The sequence below is a fragment of the Oncorhynchus kisutch genome, linkage group LG23, assembly GCF_002021735.2.
Source record: "Oncorhynchus kisutch isolate 150728-3 linkage group LG23, Okis_V2, whole genome shotgun sequence".
In the NCBI taxonomy this organism is placed as follows: domain Eukaryota; kingdom Metazoa; phylum Chordata; class Actinopteri; order Salmoniformes; family Salmonidae; genus Oncorhynchus; species Oncorhynchus kisutch.
In genome coordinates this window covers 12934380-12962159 of record NC_034196.2, presented here as the reverse complement: position 1 = coordinate 12962159, position 27780 = coordinate 12934380, and the positions used below count along the sequence as shown (strand labels likewise).

General features: G+C 39.9%; 1 protein-coding gene across 1 annotated transcript; it reads left to right on the top strand.

Annotated features, from left to right (window-relative positions):
- The first annotated feature begins 1843 nt into the window (after window positions 1-1843).
- LOC109867895 (calcium-binding protein 7) lies at window positions 1844-26948 on the top strand. Its single transcript, XM_020457208.2, has 5 exons — window positions 1844-2966; window positions 20802-20945; window positions 21080-21192; window positions 21905-22052; window positions 24272-26948. The coding sequence occupies exons 1-5, from the start codon at window positions 2852-2854 to the stop codon at window positions 24394-24396; spliced, it is 645 nt and encodes a 214-aa protein (XP_020312797.1). The 5' UTR covers window positions 1844-2851; the 3' UTR covers window positions 24397-26948.
- Window positions 26949-27780: the final 832 nt, after the last annotated feature.

Below are 27780 nucleotides of genomic sequence, written 5' to 3'. Positions count from 1 at the left end.
GGCATAAAGTCTGAAATCTCTTAATGTAGGTTTGCCCCCAATGGAGAATGATTTATATAACATATGTTCTATCAGAAACAGCCATAAAACAAACAAATAAGTAGCAAAAAAGGTTTGTTTTAATGGGATTTTGTCTGTCTTTATAATATGACTCGAACATTTCACTGTGACCTCCATCACACTATTGAAGAAGTTAGGACAGTAATGAAATTGATACTGACAAGTTAGGGGATCTTACTTCATTGGTTTACTGTTACAAAGAGGGACAAATCGTTATTTTTCACCTGTGCAGTACAAGCAAAGGCACAAAGGAAAGAAATGTGTTAATATCGACAGACCCTGTCACCCCTGGGTCTATAAAAACGGTCTGAGACCATTAAAGATTTGACAAGAACAAAAGAGGAACCCATGCTGGCTGTTGGCTGAAAGCAGTCTGGACGTCAAACGCTGTATAGATGTCTGACCTTTTAATACCGCCCGTGGACAAAGAATGTGTACACTGTTGAGGAGCACCTTTTGCCCTAAACCTGCTCTCTCACACGTGCACGTTTACACGCACAGAGACAAAGACACAAACAAACTCATGCAGTGCAGTGCCCACACAGTGAAGAAACAACAGGTTATTTTATATGTTATACTAGCAGGGCTAGCAGGACATTAAAAATCAATACATATTTAAAGATGACGTACTCATTCACCATATATGCAAGGATGCCTTTGTAAACAAAACACGTACTGTGCAGTGTGGGGGAAAATAGTCTCACTAACTGTGGAATGGTGATCTCAGCAAAGAAATGCTAGCTACCTGTTGTTCAGTATATGAACTGCACACATGTTGATGTTAAGGTCAACAGGTGGGTTCCTATAGACATTTCTAGTAGCCTACTGTTTTGTTCTTCTTCTAAAAATCTGTGCCTGTCTTTCTTGGTTTGAGAGGATGACTCAGGGTCTGAGCCATCATATATCCATTGTACTGTGAAGGGGTTTGGAATGAGAGGGGCCTGTTATTCAGCTTTCATAAAGCCTGCTGCTGTCAGAGCCCATGCAGTGCCCAGACAGAGGCTCAGGGAGGGGCGCAGGTGCAGCAGAGAGAGACAATCCCCCAGCATCCAGAGGGGAATAGACCTGTCAGCCAAACCAGCACTAAAACAGCCAAAGAAACCATAGAGAGGCCTCACCACAGGATTCTCATTCAACTATGTAAAGAATCCTATCACATAGCCAACAAACAAGCAGCGCATAAAGATACAGACTTGAGTGATGCATGATTTGTTAAATGATGCTTCATTGAAAACATATTGAAGAACTTCAAAAGGAAATGGTAGGGTCATTTGGTTTCTTCGATTTCAGACTGACATGCAGCAGAGGCAGTGCGGTAAGTGTATGAACGTTAGAATGCGCTATCCTTGGTGCTGAAATTGAATTACGGTGCGCGGCTTTGACCTTCCTACCACAGCAGGTGTCCTCCAATAAAATCAAACTGAAGTTCACCTCTTGCAACTCGGGATCAGCCCTTGCACATTTGTGTTATCATATACAAATCTTTAGAAATAAAACTATATTCTTATATAAAACCACATCATGTCTCTATCTCCATGGGTAGGCTATTACACTGTCCATCTATTCATTCAACATACTTGCCGTAATATAAGATACAGTGACCATCATGTTCAAGCATCACTAGTAAAACGACTCAGTCATCAATGTCAACCTTGAGAGACACTTTTGTGTTCAATTAGATAATTTAGTCTACCTAGAAATGGGAGGTGGAGGAGGTGTCATCACTGGAGGGGAAAGAAAAGCTTGGGGAGCTAGGACTGAGAAAAACAAAATGAGACCGCAGTGTGCAGAGCAGACGGCTCGAGGAGGATCAACCTCAAAGATCCATCTGAAGACGCAGTGGGTCGCCCAGGAAATCCCTTGACAGTTGAATATTTTGACTACTCTAGTTCTTAGTTTTGATGTTATTTCGTTTTTTTTTTGTTTAGTTTTATTTTCAATGAGAACGTTACAGACGAACATCTCTTCAATAGGCTTCCGGTAGAAGCTTTTGGGGGCTATTAGTTAGGCTACTTACAGTTTTATCGACTGGTCTCCAGAAGTGAAGATAAAGGAAACGGAAAAGGAAAGTGTGAGGAGACGGAAGGCAATACATACCTTGTACAAAACAACGACCTGTAGGATTTAAACAAAAAAATATATATGTTCATGTTAATCCTATCAAACAGAAAATAGAAGTCTTCAGTCTAACAAATATGAAATGACATGCATTTCAAAGCCAGCGCAGACTTAAACTGCTCTCGAATTGGATTTGTAGTTGACACGTTTTTTTTTATATATCTCGTTGTAGTTTATATTTTTGTATCATTATTTTATTCCCATATTTGCGGAATAAAATATCTTGCAATGTGCGGATTAAAATAGTTGGTTTTGATGTAACAAATATATTTGCTATGTTTATTTGAGACAATAAAATAGATAGAATTACGACCAAAAATAAAGTTTCAGCAATATATCTAGTAGGCGTACTTGTGTCCTTCGGTAATTGTAACGCAAAGTTGATGTGACATATAGGCTACACAAGCACTCTTGATGTATAGGCATTACATGCATTGAAGACAAAAGCAGAGACACCTGCCACTTTGTCCGGGACTTCGCGAGCTTCGAATCCGACACTGTTTTCTCCACAGGCTACACCAAAAAACAATAACGGTCAAGTGACAGAACCTGAACAGAGATATTTTTTTCCGGTTGCAAAATGTTGTTCTCCAAAGTGGACTATAGCAAAGTTTCGGTCAGCAAACTACAGTGAGCTATATGAAGATCGAGACACAGATTTTCCCTCGCAGAAATGCCAGTGCGAATGCCAGTGCGAACCACAAGGTTCATGTACAAGGGAAATTGCACTATTCCAGATATCCTATCATACCGGACCCCCATTAACCTGCCCGAGGATGAGGTGGAAGGTGAGTCATTATTATTATATCTATTGTTTCATGTCTTGCCTAAATCTGTTCTGCATGTGGAGGATCGATACAGCCAGGTCAAGAAAATGACCCTTGCCTTATTAACGGTGCAATGAGTCACTCGATCTCAACCGTTCAGCACCCTGGAGAGCGCCCCGGAGTGCGCCCCACAGCTACGGGGCTAAATGTTAGCACATCACAATGGTCTCAAACAAGAGCAGCAATTACAACTTTAAATGCACGCAGATTGCCCTATTATGTTCTATCATACTTGTCTTGACTCATTCACTTGTTCAGAAGACAACGTACATGTTCCCAGCTGTTAAAATTGCGGTATAAACATATCAAATCAAATCAAATCAAATCAAATTTATTTGTCACATACACATGGTTAGCAGATGTTAATGCGAGTGTAGCGAAATGCTTGTGCTTCTAGTTCCAACAATGCAGTAATAACGAACAAGTAATCTAACTAACAATTCCAAAAAAAACTACTGTCTTATACACAGTGTAAGGGGATAAAGAATATGTACATAAGGATATATGAATGAGTGATGGTACAGAGCAGCATAGGCAAGATACAGTAGATGATATCGAGTACAGTATATACATATGAGATGAGTATGTAAACCAAGTGGCATAGTTAAAGTGGCTAGTGATACATGTATTACATAAGGATGCAGTCGATGATATAGAGTACAGTATCTACGTATGCATATGAGATGAATAATGTAGGGTAAGTAACATTATATAAGGTAGCATTGTTTAAAGTGGCTAGTGATATATTTACATCATTTCCCATCAATTCCCATGATTAAAGTGGCTGGAGTAGAGTCAGTGGCATTGACAGTGTGTTGGCAGTAGCCACTCAATGTTAGTGGTGGCTGTTTAACAGTCTGATGGCCTTGAGATAGAAGCTGTTTTTCAGTCTCTCGGTCCCAGCTTTGATGCACCTGTACTGACCTCGCCTTCTGGATGACAGCGGGGTGAACAGGCAGTGGCTCGGGTGGTTGATGTCCTTGATGATCTTTATGGCCTTCCTGTAGCATCGGGTGGTGTAGGTGTCCTGGAGGGCAGGTAGTTTGCCCCCGGTGATGCGTTGTGCAGACCTCACTACCCTCTGGAGAGCCTTTACCTTTTGCCATTTACCAAACGTTTTTATCCAAAGCGACTTACGTGGATACATTTTACTTATGGTTGGGAGACATCAGTTAGCACAAAATGTTTGTAATTGTTGTTAATAGTCTGTTTTGATGTAGTTCTACCATCTACAAAGACATTTAAACCAAAGAGAACGTGTGCACAGCGGTCTAAGGCACTGCATCTCAGTGCTACAAACCCTGGTTCGTTTCCAAGCTTTATCACAATTGGCCTTGATTGTGAGTCCCATAGGGCGAGCACAGTTGGCCCAGCGTCGCCCGGGTTTTGCCATGGTAGTCAGTCATTGTAAATAAGAATTTGTTCTTAACTGGCTTGCCTAGTCAAATAAAGGTTAAATAAAAATCATAAAACAATTTATAAAACAAAAGGTTCTACCTAGAACCTAAAACGGTTCTTTGGCTGTCCCCATAGGTCGGAGAAACCGTTTGAAGGTTCCAGGTAGAACCATTTTGGAGATCCCTACATGGAACTCAAAAGAGTTCTACCTGGAAGAAAAAAGGGTTCTTCAATGGGGACACCCGAAGAACCCTTTAGAATACCCCTTTCTAAATATTTTTTTCCTGTAGGCATGCCAATCTGAATGAGTGCTATGATGAACTATTATGTATTCCAAGGCTTACAGGCTTGGAAAGTATGCCTTGAATATTGCTAGACAATATTTGTTTGAAATTTGCTTGATTGGTCCATGTATATCTTTGTAATGAGTGAATTTTAAGGCGTTAACACCAATGACATACAACTTTTAATAGCTTTATTTGTTTTTATTGCTCTATACAATATATTACATACTTTTGTTCACTTTCTAGCATTCAAAATAATAGATATCTCTAAACCCCAAAAACATGTCACAACTGGAAGAAGCCAATTAGCTTACCCTAAGTACCTTAAACAATGCATAAACATAATGTTTTGCAATATAAAGACCTTGTATGATGTTTTATCATTGACACACCATTCAATATAACAAATAAAATAATGTATGATATGTAGGGTTGCACATTTTGGGGAATATTCAGAGGTGGAAACTTTCCTTGGGAATTATCAGGAATATATGGGAATTAATGGAAATATATGCAAATTAATATTAATGCCATTTAAATGTAGATGTTTTTTTCATTGGATATATTTACCATATCATATGGAGACAGAAACATAAACCTTTTACCTTATCATAAGTAGACATAATTGCAAATGATTCAATTCCTCTGATAGAAATGTAAAAAATCCCAAAGTCCTTGCTTGGAAGTGTACTTCACCAGACTGCCAAGAACCTTGCCCTCATCCAGGCCAAGGTGGCGAGAAATGGTAGTGATGACACCATAGGCCTTGTTGATCTCTGCACCAGACAGGATGCTCTTGCCAGCATACTTGGTCCAACATGTCTGCTGCGGTGTGTATGGGCTCCAGACAGAAGTCTTCGTGCTTTTTGATGTATTTCAGAGCTGCAGTTTCCTCTGCTTGGAGCAACATTGAAGTGGGCAGGGCAGTAGGGATTTATTCTCTTACATCTGCAAGCAGAGTTTTAACATCAGACAGGATGGCATTGTCTCCCTCAAACAGTGCAATGGCTACTGCTATAAGTTTCAGGAGTTTCAGGCTGCTTACCACTCTCTCTCAAAATACATCATCCAGGAGGATACTCTTGGTGAGGCTGTCCATATCGACAGACTGTGATATAGCCATTTCTTGGAGAGACTCCTTCCCCTCCAGGAGACTGTCAAACATGATGACAACACCACCCCAACGGGTGTTGCTGGGCACCTTCAATGTGGTGCTCTTATTCTTCTCACTTTGCTTGGTGAGGTAGATTGCTGCTATAACTTGATGACCCTTCACATACCTAACCATTTCATTGGCTCTCTTGTAGAGTGTATCCATTGTTTTCAGTATCATGATGTCCTTAAGGAGCATATTCAATGCATGACCAGCACAGCCAATGGGTGTGATGTGAGGGTACGACTCCTCCACTTTAGACCAAGCAGCCTTCATGTTCGCAGCATTGTCTGTCACCAGTGCAAATAGCTTCTATGGTCCAAGGTCATTGATGACTGCCTTCAGCTCATGTGCAATGTAGAGACCAGTGTGTCCGTTGTCCCTTGTGTCTGTGCTTTTGTAGAACACTAGTTGAGGGGTGGAGATGATGTAGTTAATTAGCGATGACAGCAATACAGTCTGCTTTCGCTATGATTTGCTTGACCTTCACTTGAACTCTGTTGAACTCTGCATCCAGCAAATTAGTAGATAAAGCATGTTTGGTTGGAGGGGTGTATGCTGAGTGAAGGACATTCAGAAATCTCTTCCAATACGCATTGCATGTGAGCATCAGCGGTGAACCAGTTGCATACACAGTTCGAGCAAGACATTCATCAGCATTTCTCTGACTACGTTACTCCATTGAGTCAAAAAAACTTCTGATTCCAGGAGGACCATGAGCTGTTGCTATCGATAAGGTGTCTGATTCATCATTTTCACCTCGAATAGAAGTAGAGGGACTTTGTCAGAGGTTGCTTGTTGTGAGCGCTGAGGGAACTTTATGCACTTGGCCAGATGATGCTGCATCTTTGTTGCATTCTTCACATATGATTTGGCACAATATTTGCAAATGTACACAGGTTTTCCTTCTACATTAGCTGCAGTGAAATGTTCTCAAATGTCTCTTACATGTACACCTGAGAATCAGCTGTACATGTGATGGAAGAGTGCACTGCACATGTGATGGAAGAGTGCACTGCACATGTGATGGAAGAGTGCACTGCACATGCAGAGAGTTGCAATTCCATTGAATTGGGGATAGTTTAACCAAAATATATCATAAGACCTAGAATTGCCTTACGTGTATCCCACAAAAAAGGTTCACTGTTATAAGCTAACTTTTTTGATGAATTTAAGCAAAATTCCCGGGCTTAACTTCACATGGAAAAATACTTGAAATATTCCGGAAATTTACCGGAAGGTTCCCAAACCTTTGCAACTCTAAATGATGTGTAACTATTTGTCATTTTAATGTGTTCTTCATGGTTGCAAAGGCAAAGGACCCAAATGCCACTGCAATTCAAGAACACCCACATAATTATACTTATAGTGACTCTATACACTCCTGTTTCACAGAAAACTTGTTGGACCCACATCTTCCAAATCTTTGTTATGTCTAGCAGTAAATGGAATAGCTCTCACTCAATATTAATGATTTGATCAATCTTCTGTATCTTGCAAAACATTATTGATTCAGACTGCCTGTGAGTAAGCATGTGTATGTTACAGATATTACATATTTCAACAGCAATCACTCAATTAACTCCATTAATCAGATAAACACATTATTTATTGAAGCCCCTGTCTATTTCCCACTCCAAGTTACAGTCTTTCCTTTGGAGGCCACCCAGCATCCACAGAGTGTATCTATCTGCCTACTCTAATAACGTTTCTGAGCTAATTCAATTAAAGTTATGACTTATAATTAATGCATTGGTGCTGCAGGGAAGGGACATATAGAGTAAAAATCAGGAGACAGATGATATCACCAAGTGTAACTGTGTAGCAGGATAAAAAAACTAATAATTCCACCGGCATTTCCTGAGAGAACATAAAGTAGCAAAGACGAGCCGACACTCCAGAATATAACCTGTGTATGTATGTCTGTCTTTTCCAGATCTGAATCATAGAGAACAAAGTACTTACAATTCAAATGGAAGAAAAAAAAACACTTGGCAATTATTAACTTTTTCACACTTTAAAGAAAAGAACAGTCGTTAAGTACAATCCAGCGGGACGTGACCCTGAAGTAGAGGACATTGTGCCTTTCAGTCCGTATGTGTTGCATGGTATGGCATTGGAACTCACAATCTGTGATGACTGCTGATGATGATGTGTGTGACTCACAGCAGCCAATAAGAAGTGAATATATTCATGACATTGGCTGCTTTTCTGAAGGTCATTGATGATTGACAGCAGTATGTGACATGGTGCAGGGAGGAGTGAATGCTACCTGGAAGCACCAGATGATAATGAAAAAAGCTGCATGGTGAATTCTGAAAACAAGTGGCTCATGGTGGAGATTTGTGAACTAAATACATAGATATTAAAACAATCAACAGTACAATACAAATCTTTAGTTAGGGATTGATTGACATTGATGCATTATTGTTCTAGTTCACGTTAGTTTTGTTGACAGAGGTTGCAAACCATAGAGAACCTATGGGTTTGGGTAATATAGAACCTAGTCTTCCACAATAGATTTGGTCCTGGGTTACGAGATTAATCCTATATCACAATTCGAGACTGTTATTAATTTACTACTCCGGGAAGAATGGGCTGTGTAGTTAAATTCATAGGGGATGTTTTCATTTTAAAAAGACAGATTCTAAAGTTCACATGGTAACAAAATCTCCCGGGCCTTTGATGTCCAGCTGCATCTCAGCAGAGGGATCATTTAAGAGATCCTCTGTCTGGCATTGGGTAAAAAAGCAAAACTCTGCCTGAATATAGTAGCATTCTTCCTGTCTGAAAGGGCAGTTTGGAGGTTCTAGCAATGATGAGATTCACATACAATACAACACAACACAACTTTATTATTCCCCAAGGGGCAATTCCTTCCGGGCTGACATGGTGCTTCAGACAGGACAAACACACACTGACAGTGTAAAAAATAAATAGAAACCCTTATTAAGGCATCAGTTCAGGGTGCATAGTGCAATTTAAGAAACTTAAAGTTAATGGTATTCACAGTTCTTAATTAATTGTAGGGCTAAACTATCTCTAGAATAGTCCATCAGACTTCCTTAATGTTCCTATTAACCATGCGGATGGCCTCGGGCACAAACGAGGCCCTGCATGAAATAGAATGTGTTTTCATACATTTCATGAAAGTTGAGAGTGGAGATTTTGTTGTTGTAACACCCCAAACAAAATCTGTTTAAAGGCTAGTGTTTTTGGAGCAAAGTCAACAAGAAGTAAAATAGAGATGACAGTCAGATCAGATATGGCTGAGTCTTTCACAAAGAATAATGAAATTCCTATTTCTGCTGTTAGTTGGTCGCCCTGGCCCCAGATCTGGCCAAGCTGTCTCGCCCTAAAATTCCATCGTTGCTTTGAGCAACTTATTTGGCATGGAGAAAAAACTAGCTGTTGGGGGACTGAGACTCTAATCAAAAGACCAACCATGACGGGGCCCAACTCATAGAATTAGATCAAAACAAAAATGCCCAAGATGCCATATGTTGCAGGTGGAGTGCCAGCCAAAGGACAGTGCAGCAGGCAGAGCTCTGCAGCAAATCATTAACTTATTGAGGAAGCCATTTGACTGCTGTTTACTCATTGAGGATCATCCAATGTAACAGGCACAGTGAGCTGTCCAAATTCAGACAGGGAGGTGGAAAAAGGACAGGCTGATTATGAGGGGAAAGGCTTGATAAAATTTGCACAGGAGCCAATTGTCTTTTTTTCCTGAAATAATTGGCTTGTGTTTTTGGCTGGGTGGCTGGCTGGCTGCTGTGACTGATTACACTGTAATACTGCACTGTGCAAGTTCCAATATGAAAACCTGCGTGCTCCTTGAAGATAACACAGCAATGTGTTAATATGATAATTGTGACATTTACATTTTCTCACCAAAATTACAATTATTATAGTTGTTATATGACAAAAAAAACATTTACCAAAATAATGCATTTAAAAATGAAAATACATTTTTAAATATGTAGTGGGGAGGTGCACCTATATTCAACATCAGTGAAAACAAACGGGAATAGGGATTTAAGAGAATTGCACTTTTTTATTATTCTCCCCAATCCCTAGTCCCTACAAACAACAGTCAACTCCTCAAAATAATCAGGCTGCACAGTTAATTGAAGTGTACCTCGACAACTATTGCATAGTCAGGAAAGTGTTTTTAACTGCCAGTTGTGGCACTTGAACATGTCTGCCGAGCTAGATAAGACTGGTGGTTCGCCCACACAGCACTGACTTCCTTAGAATGAGGACCCAGGTCTCGGTCTCTCCCCACCCCTCTTCCTGTTTGTCAACGCACAACTGACGGAGCCTGCAAACCTTATTTATAGATCACAGCATGTCAGAGAATCCCCCAGACACCAGGCATTGGAGTAGGGCTCAGATCACTTTCCACTTTGTATGCAAAAGCTATCTTCATGCATGGTTACAAATGGGAAGAGGTTGCAGTAAGCACCTCATATAAAGGAGAGGGAGGCTTACGTCTCTACTATCTGTAAACCTGCAAATCGATTAATCTACTATTATATTTGATACAATGTTAACATTTGACAGAGACCCACAAACCTCTAGTCCCCCATCAGCTGATTCCCACACAGTACCAAACACACAGTTGAAACACACTGGACTCTAATCAGGATATAATAGAGTGCATCGTTACAGGTGTAGGATCTTAATTTGACCAGTATTGTCACAGCAAAATAATCCTGCAGCAACAGGATTTGAACGTTTAGTCCATAATGTTGCTTGATCGGTGGTTAAACTATTAGCTGGTCAAAATGAGGCTACATGAAAAGTGTGAAACTGTTAATATAACCATGTGTTAGTGAATTTATGTAAATAACGAAGCTCATCTGCAGGAAAACTCTCAGCGACAAAAGAGTGATCAAATTAAGATCTTCCCTCTGTAATCGAAAAAATCATCAGCATTATATTGAGCAAGATTTACAGGCTTTTCTAAGTGCTATAGAACAAAATGGCATGGCATTGTTTGAACAAACTATACCACTGTAGTATATAGTGCTGTTCTCATCAAACACTGTTACCCTGATCACTTACTGTATGTAGCTGGGTAATTCCCAGAATGGGGAATCCTATGCCAAATGTTGACATATGGTAAGCAGTAGTGTCCCAATGGACTCACCAGCAGTTTAAATTAGTACCATTGAGGCTTTTCCTCTCATTTGCAGGGTCCCAGAATACTGCGAACTATGAGGTGGTTTCCTCACCTTACCTCACCACCACTGTGAAGAGCTCAGCTCTGCTATATCTCATCAGACAGCTTGTACTGCAATTCCCATGGCACATCAGAAGAAGCTCAGTCTCTTGTAGTATCTGTAAACCTGACGAGATAACCCGGGATTAGTCATAACAGAGATGGAATGGAGATTGTGATCATTTGTTGACGCGCTCTAGGCTTACAGTAAGCTATTTGAAGAGGAGGGCTCTTCTCTCTCTCTCTTAGATGCAGCCTCACTGAATGCAGAACCAATGTCACAGTGCGAGTTCAGCTGTATTATCATAAAAAGAAAAGCCTTTTGAATGATAGAGAAGTCTCATGAAATGGATGAGCAGCCCACTGGGCACACCATGTCATTTCTACATTGATAATTGGGTAATATTTAGTTGAGACATTATTCAATGAGATTACAACCTATATTCACCCACTCAGAAAGACAGCCAAAAGTTAGTTGAATTACCAATGTGTTGTTACTATGTTTTCAACCATGTAAAAGCACAACCAAATTCCAATGGAAAAACAATGTCTGGTTTTTAGTTTAGTTGTAACCCAAATGTCAATCACTGCACTTTCAACAAATTAAAAGCACAGTGAAGTTCAAATGGGAAAACAATGTCAGCTATTTTGTTTAATTATACAACAGATTCTGTTATTACTGTGCTTAATCTAATATCAGAACCAAATGACCTGGATTGCAGTTAAGATTACATTCAAAGTTTACTTGGTCCAAGTGATCAATGCCGTTCGAGATTCTGGGCAGATTATTACAGCAATTGTGAAAATCTCTTCAGCGCTGTGATGACCAATGCATTGTATCTTAAACATGCACACAGCTGTATTTAGGCCCTTACTCACACACTTTATAAGATTACATAAGACATTTTAAGTTACAGTAACCTCAAAATGTGGCCATGGATGTGTTACTCATTTTAAGGTTGAATGTTAAATTAGTTTGCAAGATTTACTATATTACAAAAGTAGGATTGAATTGTGTTTGGTTGATAACTCAAAAAAATATCAACATTTAAAGGAGAAGTATCTACTGCTTGGATAGTTCCATCTGAGTCACTGGCTTAATCCCATTCTTTAACTTTTATTTGAATCTGAAATCAACCAGAGCTTGAAACCCTAGCCCTATTTTATTGTCTATTTTTTTGTGAATTCTGGGTTGAATTTAGCTGAATAGCTGTGGATGACTGCAATTGCTATATAGGCCTAAACAGCATCATTGATGATATACTGTATGAGTGAGAAAGTATGGTCATAGTGGAGTTTGGAGTGTGACTGTTTGAGGTTGTGGACAGGTGTCTTTTATACTGATAACAAGTTCAAACAGGTGCCATTAATACAGGTAACGAGTGGCGGACAGAGGGGCCTCTTAAAGAAGAAGTTACAAGTCTGTGAGAGCCAGAAATCTTGCTTGTTTGTAGGTGAACAAATACTTATTTTCCACCATAATTTGCAAATAAATTCATTAAAAATCCTACAATGTGATTTTCTGGATTTTTTTTCTCATTTTGTCTGTCATAGTTGAAGTGTGATGATGAAAATTACAGGCCTCTCTCATCTTTTTAAGTGGGAGAACTTGCACAATTGGTGGCTGACTAAATACTTTTTTGCCCCACTGTATGTACTGAGATCATGTGACAGATCATATCTTTATTTAACTAATTATATGACTTTTGAAGGTAATTGGTTACACCAGAGTTTTTTTCATGTCACTTCACCAATTTTGACTATTTTGTGTATGTCCATTACATGAAATCCAAATAAATCTACATTTAAATTACAGGTTGAAATGCAACAAAATAGGAAAAATGCCAAGTGGGGTGAATACTTTTGCAAGGCACTGTAGATCAATTCTCCAATAGAAGGTGCTGCCCACCCAGCCTATTTAAAAAAATATTTTTTCATAGTGGATTTAAAGTTGAAAATCTGATGTTATTTTAAAGGTACAAATAATTCAACATTATCACATTTCAGGTAAGACCCAAATGCAGACTGTGTTGAAGTAACAATCTTTATTACAGCAACGGGGCCAGGCAAATGACAAGTCAAGGCAGGCAGGGGTCGGTAATCCAGAGTAGTGGGGCAAAGGTACAGGACGTCAGGCAGGCTCAGGGTCAGGGCGGGCAGAAAAGGTCAAAACCGGGAAAACCAGGAACAATCAATAATTAGGAACAGAGTTAAAAAGCCTGGTAGTCTTGACGAAACAAAACAAACTGGCAACAGGTATAAGTACCCAGGGGATAATTGGGAAAATGGGCGACACCTGAGGGGGTGGAGACAAGCACAAGGACAAGTGAAACAAATCAGGGTGTGACAAACATATTCTATATAAAGTATGTCTGTGTTGAAATGTGGTTGCCATGATGAAATGTCACCCTAAAAAACAACAATTGATTACTTTTTACAAATCCTATGTATTTTTCACGTAGATTACACGTCACAATACTTGACAAACTATGTTGAAAAATGTTGATTCAACCAGCTTGTGCACAGTGGGAGGTCTCTATAAAAAATATATCTGACACCAGCTTCAGCAAATACAGTGAGATGGCTGTGAATAAAGTCATTTAATCTTTGATAGATGTATGCACAACCAAAGAGGCTTTTAAATATTTGACGACCATATAAACACCATTATCAGTCAGTTGGCTCCACACAGTCTAGCTATTTTTTTTCCATTTTGGTTTCATTGTCGTTAGTCATCAGTTGGGAAAGCATTAGGGACAGTGCAGAATACAGTTATATCGCCCATACAAGAGCTACAAGCCGAGTGAGACAGATGAGCAGAAAAAACTGTTCTCCTTAGAAAGAGAACCAATGGTCCTGAGGCACATGGGGAAGACTAGAGCTCAGGCTCAGAGGTTATCTTGTTTTTCAAGGGGAACGGCGCAGACAGACCCCTGTCGAGATTCCCTTTCTGGGCTTGCTACACCAGAAATTGTTTATTTCTGCTCTATTCAATAAAGAGCAGATTGATCGAGGAGATTTTAATACACATCTAGATTGGAAGCTTTTTTTTAAGTGACTTCCAGGTGGAAATGGAGGAATTGACTTAGAATGTAAATCAATTCTACAATAATGGAATGTGGTTTGGTGCGTATTCATAGTGCTGTCACTGCTCAGGAATGTCAGCCATTCCAAAGATCAGTCTTGTACTGTGAGCATTAATAATTGTAGACGACATGAGACTTCAACTCCAGTCAATGATCTGCAGCTGTGCAATGACTTTGAAAAAAATTGACAGGCGCAGGCAGCAAGCTAGACTTTGTCATTTTACATTCTTGAAGCAACAGACCATGACTTTAACTCAATACCTCTACAGCTTAAGCCAACTTTGGAACTAACTAAATCAGGATATGCCAAGGAACCTAAAAGGTGTTCAAGTGTAACTCCTCTTCTTGGAAAAGGACCAATGCGGTGGCCATACCCTTGACATTTAAATGAAGAACTAAGACAAGTGAAAATTACAAACTCATTTTCCAAGAAGGTGGTCCAAGTCAAGAATCTATGACCCTCAACCTCTCTCACTCATTAATAACTCATTCCTAATCATATCTGACAAAGAGCCAAGGTCACTGGCTAGCAAAATCATACCTTTATATTCAGTATTTGTCAATGAACATATCAAGATATGTGTATATCAGTGGGGGTGTGCTGAAATAGTAAAGAAGTACAAACAAAAATAAGTGATTTATTGCTGCCCACATAACAGTCTGTCACTGGTGACTGTCTCTACAGCCACAACACTCCAAGGGGTGTTGCATTTGTCATTCTGATGGCATCATATCTCAACAGTAAAAGACAACAAGAGTTGGCACTATATGAGCTATGAGACAATTGTTCAATCACACCCATTGGTCAGGTGGAAGTAGGACATTGGTTGCTATTATTGTTGTGAGGCATTGAGCAGGGCTGAATGATGTCTGATGGCCAGGGCGATGTGACCCCATCTCTCTGTTAGAGCTCATGGGATGTCAGTCTGACTGATGCAAAGACTTGAAATCCCAAATAGGGTTATGTGAGACTTGTGAGGGAGGAGGAGGAGGGGGGGATCTCTCTTTCAGTGAGATGATGAAGGAAAGACAAAGGTGATAACCTGACAGCAGATCAAACAGAGCCAACAAACAGAGCCACACAGGAGGGAGATGAAAAATAAACAAACATCAGCCTAGCTGTCTGCTTCCAAGAGAACACACTAAACAATGATTTTATTGGCAAAGGACTGTCAACGCAAGCTATTGAGCCACTCCTTTTATTGTTTTAACCGCCTATCTCTATCATTGTATGTGGTGAAAACCTCATTATTATCACAAACTGTTTATTACAATGAGGCCCTGGTATTTGTATCAACCTTCCTTATACAGCCAAGAGTAGAGAAATCCATAAAACTACTTGGTACACTCGGCTGTCCCCATAGAATAACCCTTTTTGGTTCCAGGTGGAACTGTTTTTAGTTCCAGGTAGAACTTTTGGGGTTTCATGTAGAATTCTCTGTGGAAAGGGTTTTACATCGAACCCAAAGGAGTTCTACCTGGAACCAAAAAGGGTTCAGGCTCAGGTTGAACTGTTTTTGGTTCCAGGTAGAACCCTTTTTGGTTCCAGGTAGAACTCTTTAGGGTTTCATGAAGAATTCTCTGTGGAGGGGTTTTACATGGAACCCAAAAGACTTCTACCCAGACCCAAAAGGGCTCTACCTGTGTAACAGTTTGCTTCCATCTCTCTCCTCACCACTACCTTGATTCGAACCAGCAACCCTCTGCATACATCAACAACTGACACCCTCAAAGCATTGTTACCTATCGCTCCACAAAATCCACGGCCCTTGGAGAGCAAGGGAAAAGACTACTTAAAGGCCTCAGAGCGAGTGACGTAACCAATTGAAACAGTATTAGCGCGCACCCCACTAACTAGCTAGCCATTTCACACCGCTTACACCTGGAACCAAAAAGTGTTCTTCAAAGGGTTCTCCTATGGGGACAGTTAAAGAACCGTTTTAGGTTGTAGATAGTACCTTTCTTTCTAAGAGTGTATGGAAAAAGATAACCTTGGCAATGGCATATTAATCTCCATCATACATAGGATGTGAAAACTGAACAATAGCTATCAAAACAACTTATTCATTGATTTGACTATTATAAAAATCATTAATCATAGTTTTCCTTTGATGTGCTTTCTGGGAAGCATAACAGTTTGCTATAAAAGCACTCACTGTAATTGTAACGTGTGATTTGTCTTGATCCTGCTGTTGTGTCCCAGAGCAGTAAGGTCAGTCTGACCCTGTCCGCAGAATAGTTGGCGCTCTGCCTATGGTTAGGGACACACAGACACATTTATTTTCAGTCCTCAGTACACAAAATAGGTTCCGATATGCCTTTTATCAATTGCAAACATTTAACAGAAGGTAAAAACATGAATGCAAGTGCTCAAATTATTCATCACAACTAAAGTAATGGGAGTCTCGTCTAATTTGTTTTCATGCTATTACTATTACTATTACCATTCTCCTGTCAAATGGAACTGAGTTTGTGGTGTCTAATTACTTCACTATATTGTAAATCAGACCCCATGCATGTTTTATAGTGGATGCTGTGGAGGTATTTGATGATTGATCCCACAAGCCAAATCCTTCAGACTTTGTCTCAGCTCACTAAATATAAATGGCCTATGGCCACTTAGTTGCTCATTGTTTCACAGTAAACATACAATTGGGCTACTGTCTAAATAACCTGGATTATGCATTCATCAGGGGAATATAGAATCCAGTTCCTCGAAACACATGCTCCACTTTGCAGTTAGTCGTTTTCAAACCCGTTGAGTCTTGTTAAATTAAGTAACTGCAATATTTAAAACCTATTTTGCACTAGAAGGCTTGTTTGCCAACAAATGTGGATTTAAATTGGCACAAGTTGAGGGAAAACAGCCTATGCACAATTTGCATGGATTGTGTACAGATTTTGTATAGCATTTTGATTTAATTTGTATACCTCATTTGAGCACAGTATTGTTGAAGTTTGGTGTGCTGAAATCTGATATGAATGTATGCTTCTACACCTTCTACACCGTACTTCTATACCTGCATTGCTTGCTGTTTGGGGTTTTAGGATGGGTTTCTGTACAGTACTTTGAGATATCAGCTGATGTAAGAAGGGCTTTATAAATACATTTTATTTTATTTTATTTGATGTATGCATAATTGCCTCGCCTGGTTCACCAACTACTTCTCAGATAGAGTTCAGTGGGTTAAATTCTCAGGACGATTCTTTTCTCTGTATATATCAATGATGTCGCTCTTGCTGCTGGAGATTCTCTGATCCACCTCTAACGCAGACGACAGCATTCTGTATACATCTGGCCCTTCTTTGGAAACTGTGCTAACAAACCTCCAAACGAGCTTCAATGCCATACAACACTCCTTGCGTGGCCTCCAACTGCTTTGAAATGCTAGTAAAACTAAGTGCATGCTCTTCAACCGAATGCTGCCCGCACCCTCCTGCCTGACTAGCATCACTTCTCTGGACGGTTCTGACCTAGAATACAGTATGTGGACAACTACAAATACCTAGGTGTCTGGTTAGACTGTAAACTTTTCTTCCAGAGTCACATCAAGCATCTCCAATCCAAAATTAAATCTAGAATCTGCTTCCTATTTCACAACAAAGCCTCCTTCATTCATAATGCCAAACATACCCTCATAAAACTGACTATCCTACCCTTACTTGACTTCGGCGATGTAATTTACAAAATAACCTCCAACACTCTACTCAGGAAACTGGATATACAGTCGTGGCCAAATGTTTTGAGAATGACACAAATATTAATTTTCACAAAGTCTGCTGCCTCAGTTTGTGTGATGGCTTATACTCCAGAATGTTATGAAGAGTGATCAGATGAATTGCAATTAATTACAAAGTCCTTCTTTGCCCTGCAAATGAACTGAATACCAAAAAAAAAAACATTTCCACTGCATTTCAGCCCTGCCACAAAAGGACCAGTTGACATAATGTCAGTGATTCTCTCGTTACGAGGATAAGGTTGGAGATCACTCTGTCATGCTGATTGAGTTTGAATAACAGACTGGAAGCTTCAAAGGAGGGTGGTGCTTAGAATCATTGTTCTTCCTCTGTCAATCATGGTTACCTGCAAAGAAACACGCGCCATCAGCATTGCTTTGCACAAAAAGGGCTTCACAGGCAAGGATATTGCTGCCAGTAAGATTGCACCTAAACCAACCATTTATGGATCATCAAGAACTTCAAGGAGAGTTGTGAAGAAGGCTTCAGGGCGCCCAAGAAAGTCCAGCAAGCGCCAGGACCGTCTCCTAAAGTTGATTTAGCTGCGGGATCGGGGCACCACCAGTACAGAGCTTGCTCAGGAATGGCAGCAGGCAGGTGTGAGTGCATCTGCATGCACAGTGAGGTGAAGACTTTTGGAGGATGGCCTGGTGTCAAGAAGGGCAGCAAAGAAGCCACTTCTCTCCAGGAAAAACATCAGGGACAGACTGATATTCTGCAAAATGTACAGGGATTGGACTGCTGAGTACTGGGGTAAAGTCATTTTCTCTGATGAATCCCCTTTCCGATTGTTTGGGGCATCTGGAAAAAAAGCTTGTCCGGAGAAGACAAGGTGAGCGCTACCATCAGTCCTGTGTCATACCAACAGTAAAGCATCCTGAGACCATTCATGTGTGGGGTTGCTTCTCAGCCAAGGGAGTGGGCTCACTCACAATTTTGCCTAAGAACACAGCCATGAATAAAGAATGGTACCAACACATCCTCCGAGAGCAACTTCTTCCAACCATCCAGGAACAGTTTGGTGATGAACAATGCCTTTTCCAGCATGATGGAGAACCTTGCCATAAGGCAAAAGTGATAACTAAGTGGCTCGGGGAACAAAACATCGATATTTTGAGTCCATGGCCAGGAAATTTCCCCAGACCTTAATCCCATTGAGAACTTGTGGTCAATCCTCAAGAGGCGGGTGGACAAACAAAAACCCACAAATTCTGACAAACTCCAAGCATTGTCTTTGCAAGAATGGGCTGCCATCAGTCAGGATGTGGCCCAGAAGTTAATTGACAGCATGCCAGGGCGGATTGCAGAGGTCTTGAAAAAGAAGGGTCAACACTGCAAATATTGACTCTTTGCATCAACTTCATGTAATTGTCAATAAAAGCCTTTGACACTTATGAAAAATATCTAAAGACACTGCAGCAGCAAACCTTGTGGAAATTAATATTTTTGTCATTCTCAAAACTTTTCTAACTTTAAGCATCAGCTGTCAGAGCAGATTTAGCGATCACTGTACCTGTACACAGCCAATCTGTAAATAGCACACCCAACTACCTCATCCACATATTATTACTTACCCTCTTGCTTTTTTGCACCCCAGTATCTCTACTTGCACAACATCATCTGCACATCTATCACTCCAGTGTTAATGCTAATGTCACAACTTCTGCCGAAGTTGGTTCCTCTCCTTGTTCGGGCGGTGTTCGGCGGTCGACGTCACCGGTCTTCTAGCCATCGCCGATCCATTTTTCATTTTCCATTTGTTTTGTCTTGTTTTCCCACACACCTGGTTTTTATTCCCTCATTGCATGTTGTGTATTTAACTCTCTGTTTCCCCCCATGTCTTTGTGTGGTATTGTTTGTTGTAAGTGCTTGTGCACATGTTGACTGATGCGCGTCGTGTTTTGTACCCATGTTGGTTATTGCTTTATGCCGTTGGGTTTGCAATTAAACTGCTCCGGCTATTACCTAGTTCTGCTCTCCTGCGTCTGACTTCCCTGCCACCAGTTACGCACCCCTTACAGCTAAATTGTAATTATTTTGCCTCCATGGTCTATTTATTGCCTACCTCCCTACTCTTCTACATTTGCACACACTGTACATAGATTTTTCTATTGTGTTATTGACCGTACGTTTGTTTGTGTAACTCTGTGTTGTTGTTTTTGTCGTACATCTTTGCTTTATCTTGGCCAGGTTGCAGTTGTGAATGAGAACTTGTTCTCAATTGGCCTACCTGGTTAAATGAAGGTGAAATAAAATAAAATGTAAAATAATTTGCTCACTTTGTACTAGCTGATTCTGGAAGGCCCTCACCTTATTATCTGTTGTGTTTCCCTGTCCTGCTCAGGCTCAGCCTTTATTTGTGGATCTTCTTATGCACACATTTCTCAATAGTGATGTACTGTATCTAGGTAAACTCCAGGTCAAGGATATTTCACACCTGATCTAAACAAACTTATCAAGCCCTTTACCATTTTGATGAGGATTTTGTTTATTTCCTCTAAGATCTGATATGGAAACTATTCCAAACCCCCTAGCTACTGCTAATAGGCTTGTAGCCTCTCATCATGTGCTAAAGTATTCTGTTTGAAGTGAAAAAGGTACAGTTGGCATCAAATATGCAAAACTTCCTGTCTCTCTGCTGTTTGATGCAAATACACACTCAGAGATTTAAAGCTCTACAAATTCAGCTGAGCAATAAAAATATCAGCCAACTAGCTGCAATAAGATATGAACCTAAAGCCACCTTACTCTAAGTCTGAGCCTTATTAACAGTTATCTGTGGGTAGTTTGAAAGGTCAGGACAGCTATGTTGTGTGGTGGGGAAATCTGAACTTCCCATTATCAGTGCATTAGTACATCAGACTAGTCTCAATCCTCCTATCTGAGTTTTGTTCCTTCATTTCTCCACAGAGATCCGTGAGGCCTTCAAGGTGTTTGACCGAGATGGAAACGGATACATCTCAAAGCAGGAGTTGGGGGTGGCTATGCGGTCACTGGGATACATGCCCAATGAGGTGGAGCTGGAGATTATTATCCAAAGGCTGGACATGGATGGTGAATCACAAACACACACAATTTTCACAATGTTCACTGAGATCATTCAAGATAAGGCCTTTGCTCCATTACATGTGTAAAAGTGTCTGACTGACCGACATATTGACTAAATATCCACACTCCTATCCCTGCAGGAGATGGCCAGGTTGACTTCGAGGAATTTGTTGCACTGCTTGGACCTAAACTTATTGCTGCTGGGATGCCTGATAAGTTCCATGGGGCGGACTTTGACTCAGTATTTTGGAAGGTATCTGCTATCACCCCACTAATCTACCTCCTTCTCCTCTTTCTTTATCAGAGCTAATTATGGCTTAATATTTCCTCATTGGAGTGAGATGATTTTCCTGAGGGCTTTCAAAGCTTTTGTGATTATAAACCACAGTCAGTCTAATTAAAATTCCCATAAAAAACATGATAGGAGCTAAATAATCATTAAAGAGAGGGTAATTCCACTGTGGTTATGGCATCACGTATTATATTCCTAATTGCCGTTGCAAGCGTTCCCCAGGGATTCAAATTTCTATTCAATTTATTCATGAGAGAGAGTCTATTCCAGAGCCATGTTCAAACAATTAAAACAAACACTTTATTGGTTGCTTTATCGTTTAAATTCTTCATCACTGTGATGAATGGATCATTACATTGGATGCCATAATAGTCAGGAGGCTGTTCATGATTTTAAATGTAATAGCAGTACAAATAATTCACATCTAAAAAAAGCTCCAGGCTAATCAAAATGTATGTTTTTCTAAATGAAATGTGTGAAATTTGATATAACATAATCCATTAATGGAAATGTATTCACCACAACTGTGTCGGTGATGGGATGGGATTAGAAACCTTTGCACCACCTCCAGTCGTCTTATATAGAAATGCTCCTCTGTGTAACCTTGCTCAAACATTGATATGCAGACAGATACCCGTGCTCAAGTGTTTGTGTCTGGTACTGTGTCCCCCAGTGTGACATGTCGAAGCTGACAGTGGATGAGCTGAAGAGGCTACTGTATGACACCTTCTGTGACCATCTCACCATGAAAGACATCGAGAACATCATCATGACCGAAGAGAGCCACCTGGACAGTCAAGCGTGCCAAGTGGACATTGACAGTAAGAGGTTTCAACCACTATCAATAAGTGTGACCGGTGTAGGTTGTCCCTTCATTTGTGTTTTGATCGGCTTACAGTTGACCAAACGATCAGGGTTAGTGTTGATCTTTTAGTCTCTGATAATGACAGGACAAACTTCCATAAACAAATGCTGTGCTGCTCTTACAGTTGAAGTCAGAAGTTTACATACACCTTAGCCAAACCATTCCTGACATTTAATCCTAGTAGAAATTCTCTGTCTTAGGTCAGTTAGGTTTACCACTTTATTTTAAGAATGTGAAATGTCAGAATAATAGCAGAGAGAATTATTTATTTCAGCTTTTATTTATTTCATCACATTCCCAGTGGGACAGAAGTTTCTACATACACTCAATTAGTATTTGGTAGCATTGCCTTTACATTGTTTAACTTGGGTCAAACATTTCAGGTAGCCTTCCACAATAAGTTGGGTGAATTTTGGCCCATTCCTCCTGACAGAGCTGGTGTAACTGAGTCAGGTTTGTAGGCCTCCTTGCTCGCACATGCTTTTTCTGTTCTGCCCACACATTTTCAATAGGATTGAGGTCAGGGCTTTGTGATGGAAACTCCAATACCTTGACTTTGTTGTCCTTAAGCCATTTTGCCACAACTTTGGAAGTATGCTTGGGGTCATTGTCCATTTGGAAGATCCATTTGCGCCCAAGCTTTAACCTGACTGATGTCTTGAGATGTTGCTTCAATATATCCACATAATTTCCTACCTCATCATGATGCCATCTATTTTGTGAAGGGCACCAGACCCTCTTGCAGCAAAGCACACCCACAACATGATGCTGCCACGCCCGTGCTTCACGGTTGGGATGGTGTTCTTTGGCTTGCAAGCCTCCCTATGTGCAGTTGCAAACCGTAGTCTGGCTTTTTTTTTTATGGTGCTGAAAAAGCGTGTGCAAGCAAGGAGGCCTACAAACCTGGCTCAGTTACACCAGCTCTGTGTAACGGTCGTCGTTGGTGGAAGAAGTTGAGGACCAAGGTGCAGCGTGGTATTTGTCCATATTTATTAAATGAACACGGAAATAACAAAATAACAAAGAGAAACTACCGAAAACTGTTCTGGCTGGTGCAGACATACAACAGAAAACCATCACACACGAAACACAATAGAAAACAGGTTACATAAATATGGTTCTCAATCAGGGACAACGATTGACAGCAGCCTCTCAGGCTTCCTTTCCAGCCGTGTTCCCTCAAAGCGCTGGCTCCCTTTACCTACTGCCTCCGCTCTCCTGGCTGTCTCCACCTGTTCCCATGGGAGGCGATCCCTTCCAGCCAGGAGTAGCAACCCTTGCCGTCCAGAATGTCCTCCCATGTCCATTCCTCCTTATAGCGCTGCTCCTGCTGCTGCCTGTTACCACGCTGCTTGGTCCTTTGGTGGTGGGTGTTTCTGTAACAGCTGTCGTCGTGGAAGAAGGTGAGGACCAAGGTGCAGCGTGGTAAGTGTTTATGATTTTTAATAATAATCAAAACTAAACACTGAATAACAATGAAACAACCGAAACAGTTATGTCTGGTGCAGACACACAAAGACTGAAAACAAACACCCACGAAACCCAGTTGGAAAAAGGCTACCTAAGTATTATTCTCAATTAGAGACAACTAACGACACCTGCCTCTGATTGAGAACCATACCAGGCCAAACTCAAAAACCAACATAGAAAAACAAACATAGACTGCCCACCCCAACTCACGCCCTGACCATACTAAAACAAAGACAAAACAAAGGAACTAAGGTCAGAACGTGACACTCTGTCAGGAGGAATGGGCCAAAATTCACCCAACTTGTGGGAAGCTTGTGGAAGGCTACCCCAATCGTTTGACCCAAGTTAAACAATCTAAAGGCAATGCTACCAAATACTAATTGAGTGTATGTAAACTTCTGAGCCACTGATAATGTGATGAAAGAAATAAAAGCTGAAATTAATCACTCTCTACTATTATTCTGAGATTTCACATTCTTAAAATAAAGTGGTGATCCTAATTGACCTAAGACAGGGCATTTTTACTAGGATTAAATGTCAGCATTTGTATTTTAAAAAACGGTGTTTAAATGTATTTGTCTAAGGTGTAAGTAAACTTCTGACTTCAACTGTACATATCTGTCTCTGGCGTTTTCTCGCTCTGACGTTCTCTCTATCTACATATACAGTATATAACTCTCTCTGACCTTCTCTCTATCTCCACAGCCAGCCCAACACAACAGAAGCACACATGTGTGCGGAAGAGCCTGATTTGTGCCTTCGCCTTTGCATTTATCATCAGCGTAATGCTTATTGCAGCTAACCAGATGCTTCGTAGAGGTATGAAGTAGAAAGCCCCGTCCTCCACTACCAGAAGGGTTGTTTCCTATGTTATCCTTTCACACTCAACCCAGTGACTAAGCATAGACAAATTGAACTGATAGATAGGAACCAAAATAACATGTAATTTTTTTCAGAGACATATATTTAATGACCATTCTGTCCTGAGATCCATTTAGAGCCAAAACACAGACTGAACACCCTGATACCAAAACTGTCAACTGGACTAATGGATATAGGCCAGGAACCTGAGGAACAAAATGTCTTGTTTACCCTTCACCATTAGTTTTAGATGTTCTGAAGGTTACCACCAAACACACTGTATCATACACAAAAAGAAAGAACGAATACTAAGCAATTATACAATCTCTTTGATTCAACTCACCATAATGTTGCCCTATACCATTCACAAGGTCATTTATTAGCCTTCTATTTCCTATGAGATAAATGAGTAAAGCTGTAGTGTCTGTGCTCTATTGCTAACCATGTTGTCTGAAACATATCGACATTACTAGTGTATATCATGTGGCATTACAGCCTGCCCTTGCAAAGCACGTAGCCAATGGCATTTTTTCCCCCTACATACATTTGTATTCAACAGCACATAAAGAACATGCACAGTACATACACAACATAACTCTGCAGTACCAACGGCAGTTTCTAAAGAAAGTATCCGACCTGTTGTAGAGAAGGCATTTAGAGATATGGAGATATCATTTGGGGAATTTAGAGATGTGGAGATATCATTTGGGGTATTTAGAGATGTGGAGATATCATTTGGGGTATTTAGAGATGTGGAGATATCATTTGGGGAATGTAGAGATGTGGAGATATCATTTGGGAAATTTAGAGATGTGGCGATATCATTTGGGGATTTAGAGATATCATTTGGGGAATTTAGAGATGTGGCGATATCATTTGGGGATTTAGAGATATCATTTGGGGAATTTAGAGATGTGGCGATATCATTTGGGGATTTAGAGATATCATTTGGGGAATTTAGAGATGTGGCGATATCATTTGGGGATTTAGAGATATCATTTGGGGAATTTAGAGATGTGGCGATATCATTTGGGGATTTAGAGATATCATTTGGGGAATTTCGTAGACACAGATAATAATAGTTATCATCAGCAAACCTGAGATGCATCTGCCAATCTCTATCTCTTGAGTCACTGTTCCGATTGCTGTCTCACCCCAATTCTCCTTCTAAACACACAGCACATGTACATGTAAATAATACCACGTAGTATGATTTGTGTACTTCCTCTGTGGTGTTTACCTTCAAAGTCAGATGTATTTATTGAAATGATTATGCAAATTATAGTTATTATTGCAAAAAAGTACACCGTAGATTAATGTTTTGTGTAAATATTTATATTCGGTGAATGTGGAGACAGTTTCAAAGGATATTTAAACATATTTTTTGTTTGGCTTTTGACATGGTCCACCAAAAACAACATTAAGCTATTGTTTAGATTTTTACATGGTTCTATTTTCTTAATAAAAGAAGAGATACTTTATATCAAAGATCAAGATATCAAGAATGCAAACATGTACTTTTTTTAAAAAATTAGGGTTCTTATGTATGATTCCCAGGTTTACTGAAACATCATTCTAACACATTTAGTAACCTGCTAATTGCCATGTACTTAAATTTGACATTTTGCTCTTTTGTCATATTTCTTTTTTAGAAATCTATGTTTTCTCCTTATCATATATGAAGAATTTAACTATCATTTTAATGAAATGCTATATATATTCTCTTGCTCTTTTTATCACAAGCTGAATCAAGTCTGTATCATACCAGAAAATAGTATATCAAATAATGAAAAAGAACAGGGCTTGCAATAGTCTACCTTGATGAGGGTGACAAAATGTTGCTCGGTTATCTGTTCATATATGAGAAATAACTATTTGACATTATATGCATTTGCGCAAATGTGAAATAGCCAGTGTAATAGACAATACATACAAAAATAGTAAAGCAATGATATTGTATATGACCGATGTTACATTGCATTAATGAGGAGAGATATGTTAATGTACAGTTTGTTGAGAGTGATCTGATGTTTTTTCATATCCCTCAATGTGTTGTCATATGAAGCAGTTTTGTTCTCTATATGTGACTGTGATTTTCATCAAGTCAAACATAGTGCAGCTCTGATACTTTGTGCCAAACGAGGGGGGGGGGGGGGGGAAATGCACATATCAATAATTTCAGAATATCATGTTTTAAGGATCGAATATTCTTGATAGAAACATAACTTGCAAACAAATGTATTTCTTATCAGAAACAAATGTCTTGCAAATAAAAACTAACGCAATATACTGTATACTGTATGGACATGGTGTATAGAAATGACCTCTCATGTGAACCCGTCAAGTGTCCTCGCACTGTCTGTTGTTGCCTTTGGTTGAACTTTCTAAGGCATTCTTTCAGCATCAGTAATCTCATCCTATGCACTGTAATTGCACATATGTACCCGTCACCGCATCAAATATACATTTATAAACATGATGTCTGGATGCATGTTGTCCAATAAACAAACACAAACGTTAATAGCCTTGTCAAATGTTGTTTTCATACCTACCGTACGGATACTGTAACTTTTAAGGGAACATACATGAGTATTGTAATGTTTTAAAGCTCTAGTGTGTACAAGTCTCCCACGCCGCGCAAGCGTTCACACGCCACATCTATTTCTATGGGCACAAGCACTGTTTATGACACAAACTGTTCACACCCCTCTTGTTGGTGGAGAGAATTTTGCAGGTTCAAAGGTTATTTCCAGAAATTCTACACATTTTGTCATGGGGGTGCAAAGAAAACTTTGCCGTTTTTAAAGCAGATTTGCTTGCAATTCTATACATTTTGCCATGTCTAATATGTTTTCATGTGTTATTTGAGTGACAAAAAAATTACAACAATATGTATGGGCTAAAAAAAACAAATTAAAAAACGTTATAGCTGACATGGGCTAGTTGACCTGGACATTTCTGACAAGTTATAAATAGCTCTCTAAGGTATGCCATTGACTAGCATAACAAGAGGAACTGATGATGCACTACCCAATTTTGAAATTACACCTTGTGCATTCTACTATTACAACTTTCAAGAGTACGTTTAAAGCCGGACTGAGTTCCTGAACCAAAAAAAAAACAATATATATATATATACATATATTATTGTAATTTTGTGTGGGGGGGGGGGGGACCCCGCGCCACCCCTGCCGACCCCTTGCGCCACCCCTTGCGGGCGCGCCCCACAGTTTGGAAACCATGTGTTATGTTGTGAGCCAATAGGTGATATATACATTCATATAAAATGGTCTCAAAATCTACTCAGGGAAGTTACTAGAATGTGACAGAAATGAGGAAATTATACCGAATTG

Excerpts from the sequence above, each read along its gene's own strand:
- LOC109867895 (XM_020457208.2), top strand. The coding sequence starts at position 2,852 with ATGCCAGTGCGAATGCCAGTGCGAACCACAAGGTTCATGTACAAGGGA. Across the intron at positions 20,946-21,079 it reads CCAAAGGCTGGACATGGATG|GAGATGGCCAGGTTGACTTC; the intron begins GTGAATCACAAA and ends CTATCCCTGCAG. Across the intron at positions 22,053-24,271 it reads GTGCCAAGTGGACATTGACA|CCAGCCCAACACAACAGAAG; the intron begins GTAAGAGGTTTC and ends CTATCTCCACAG.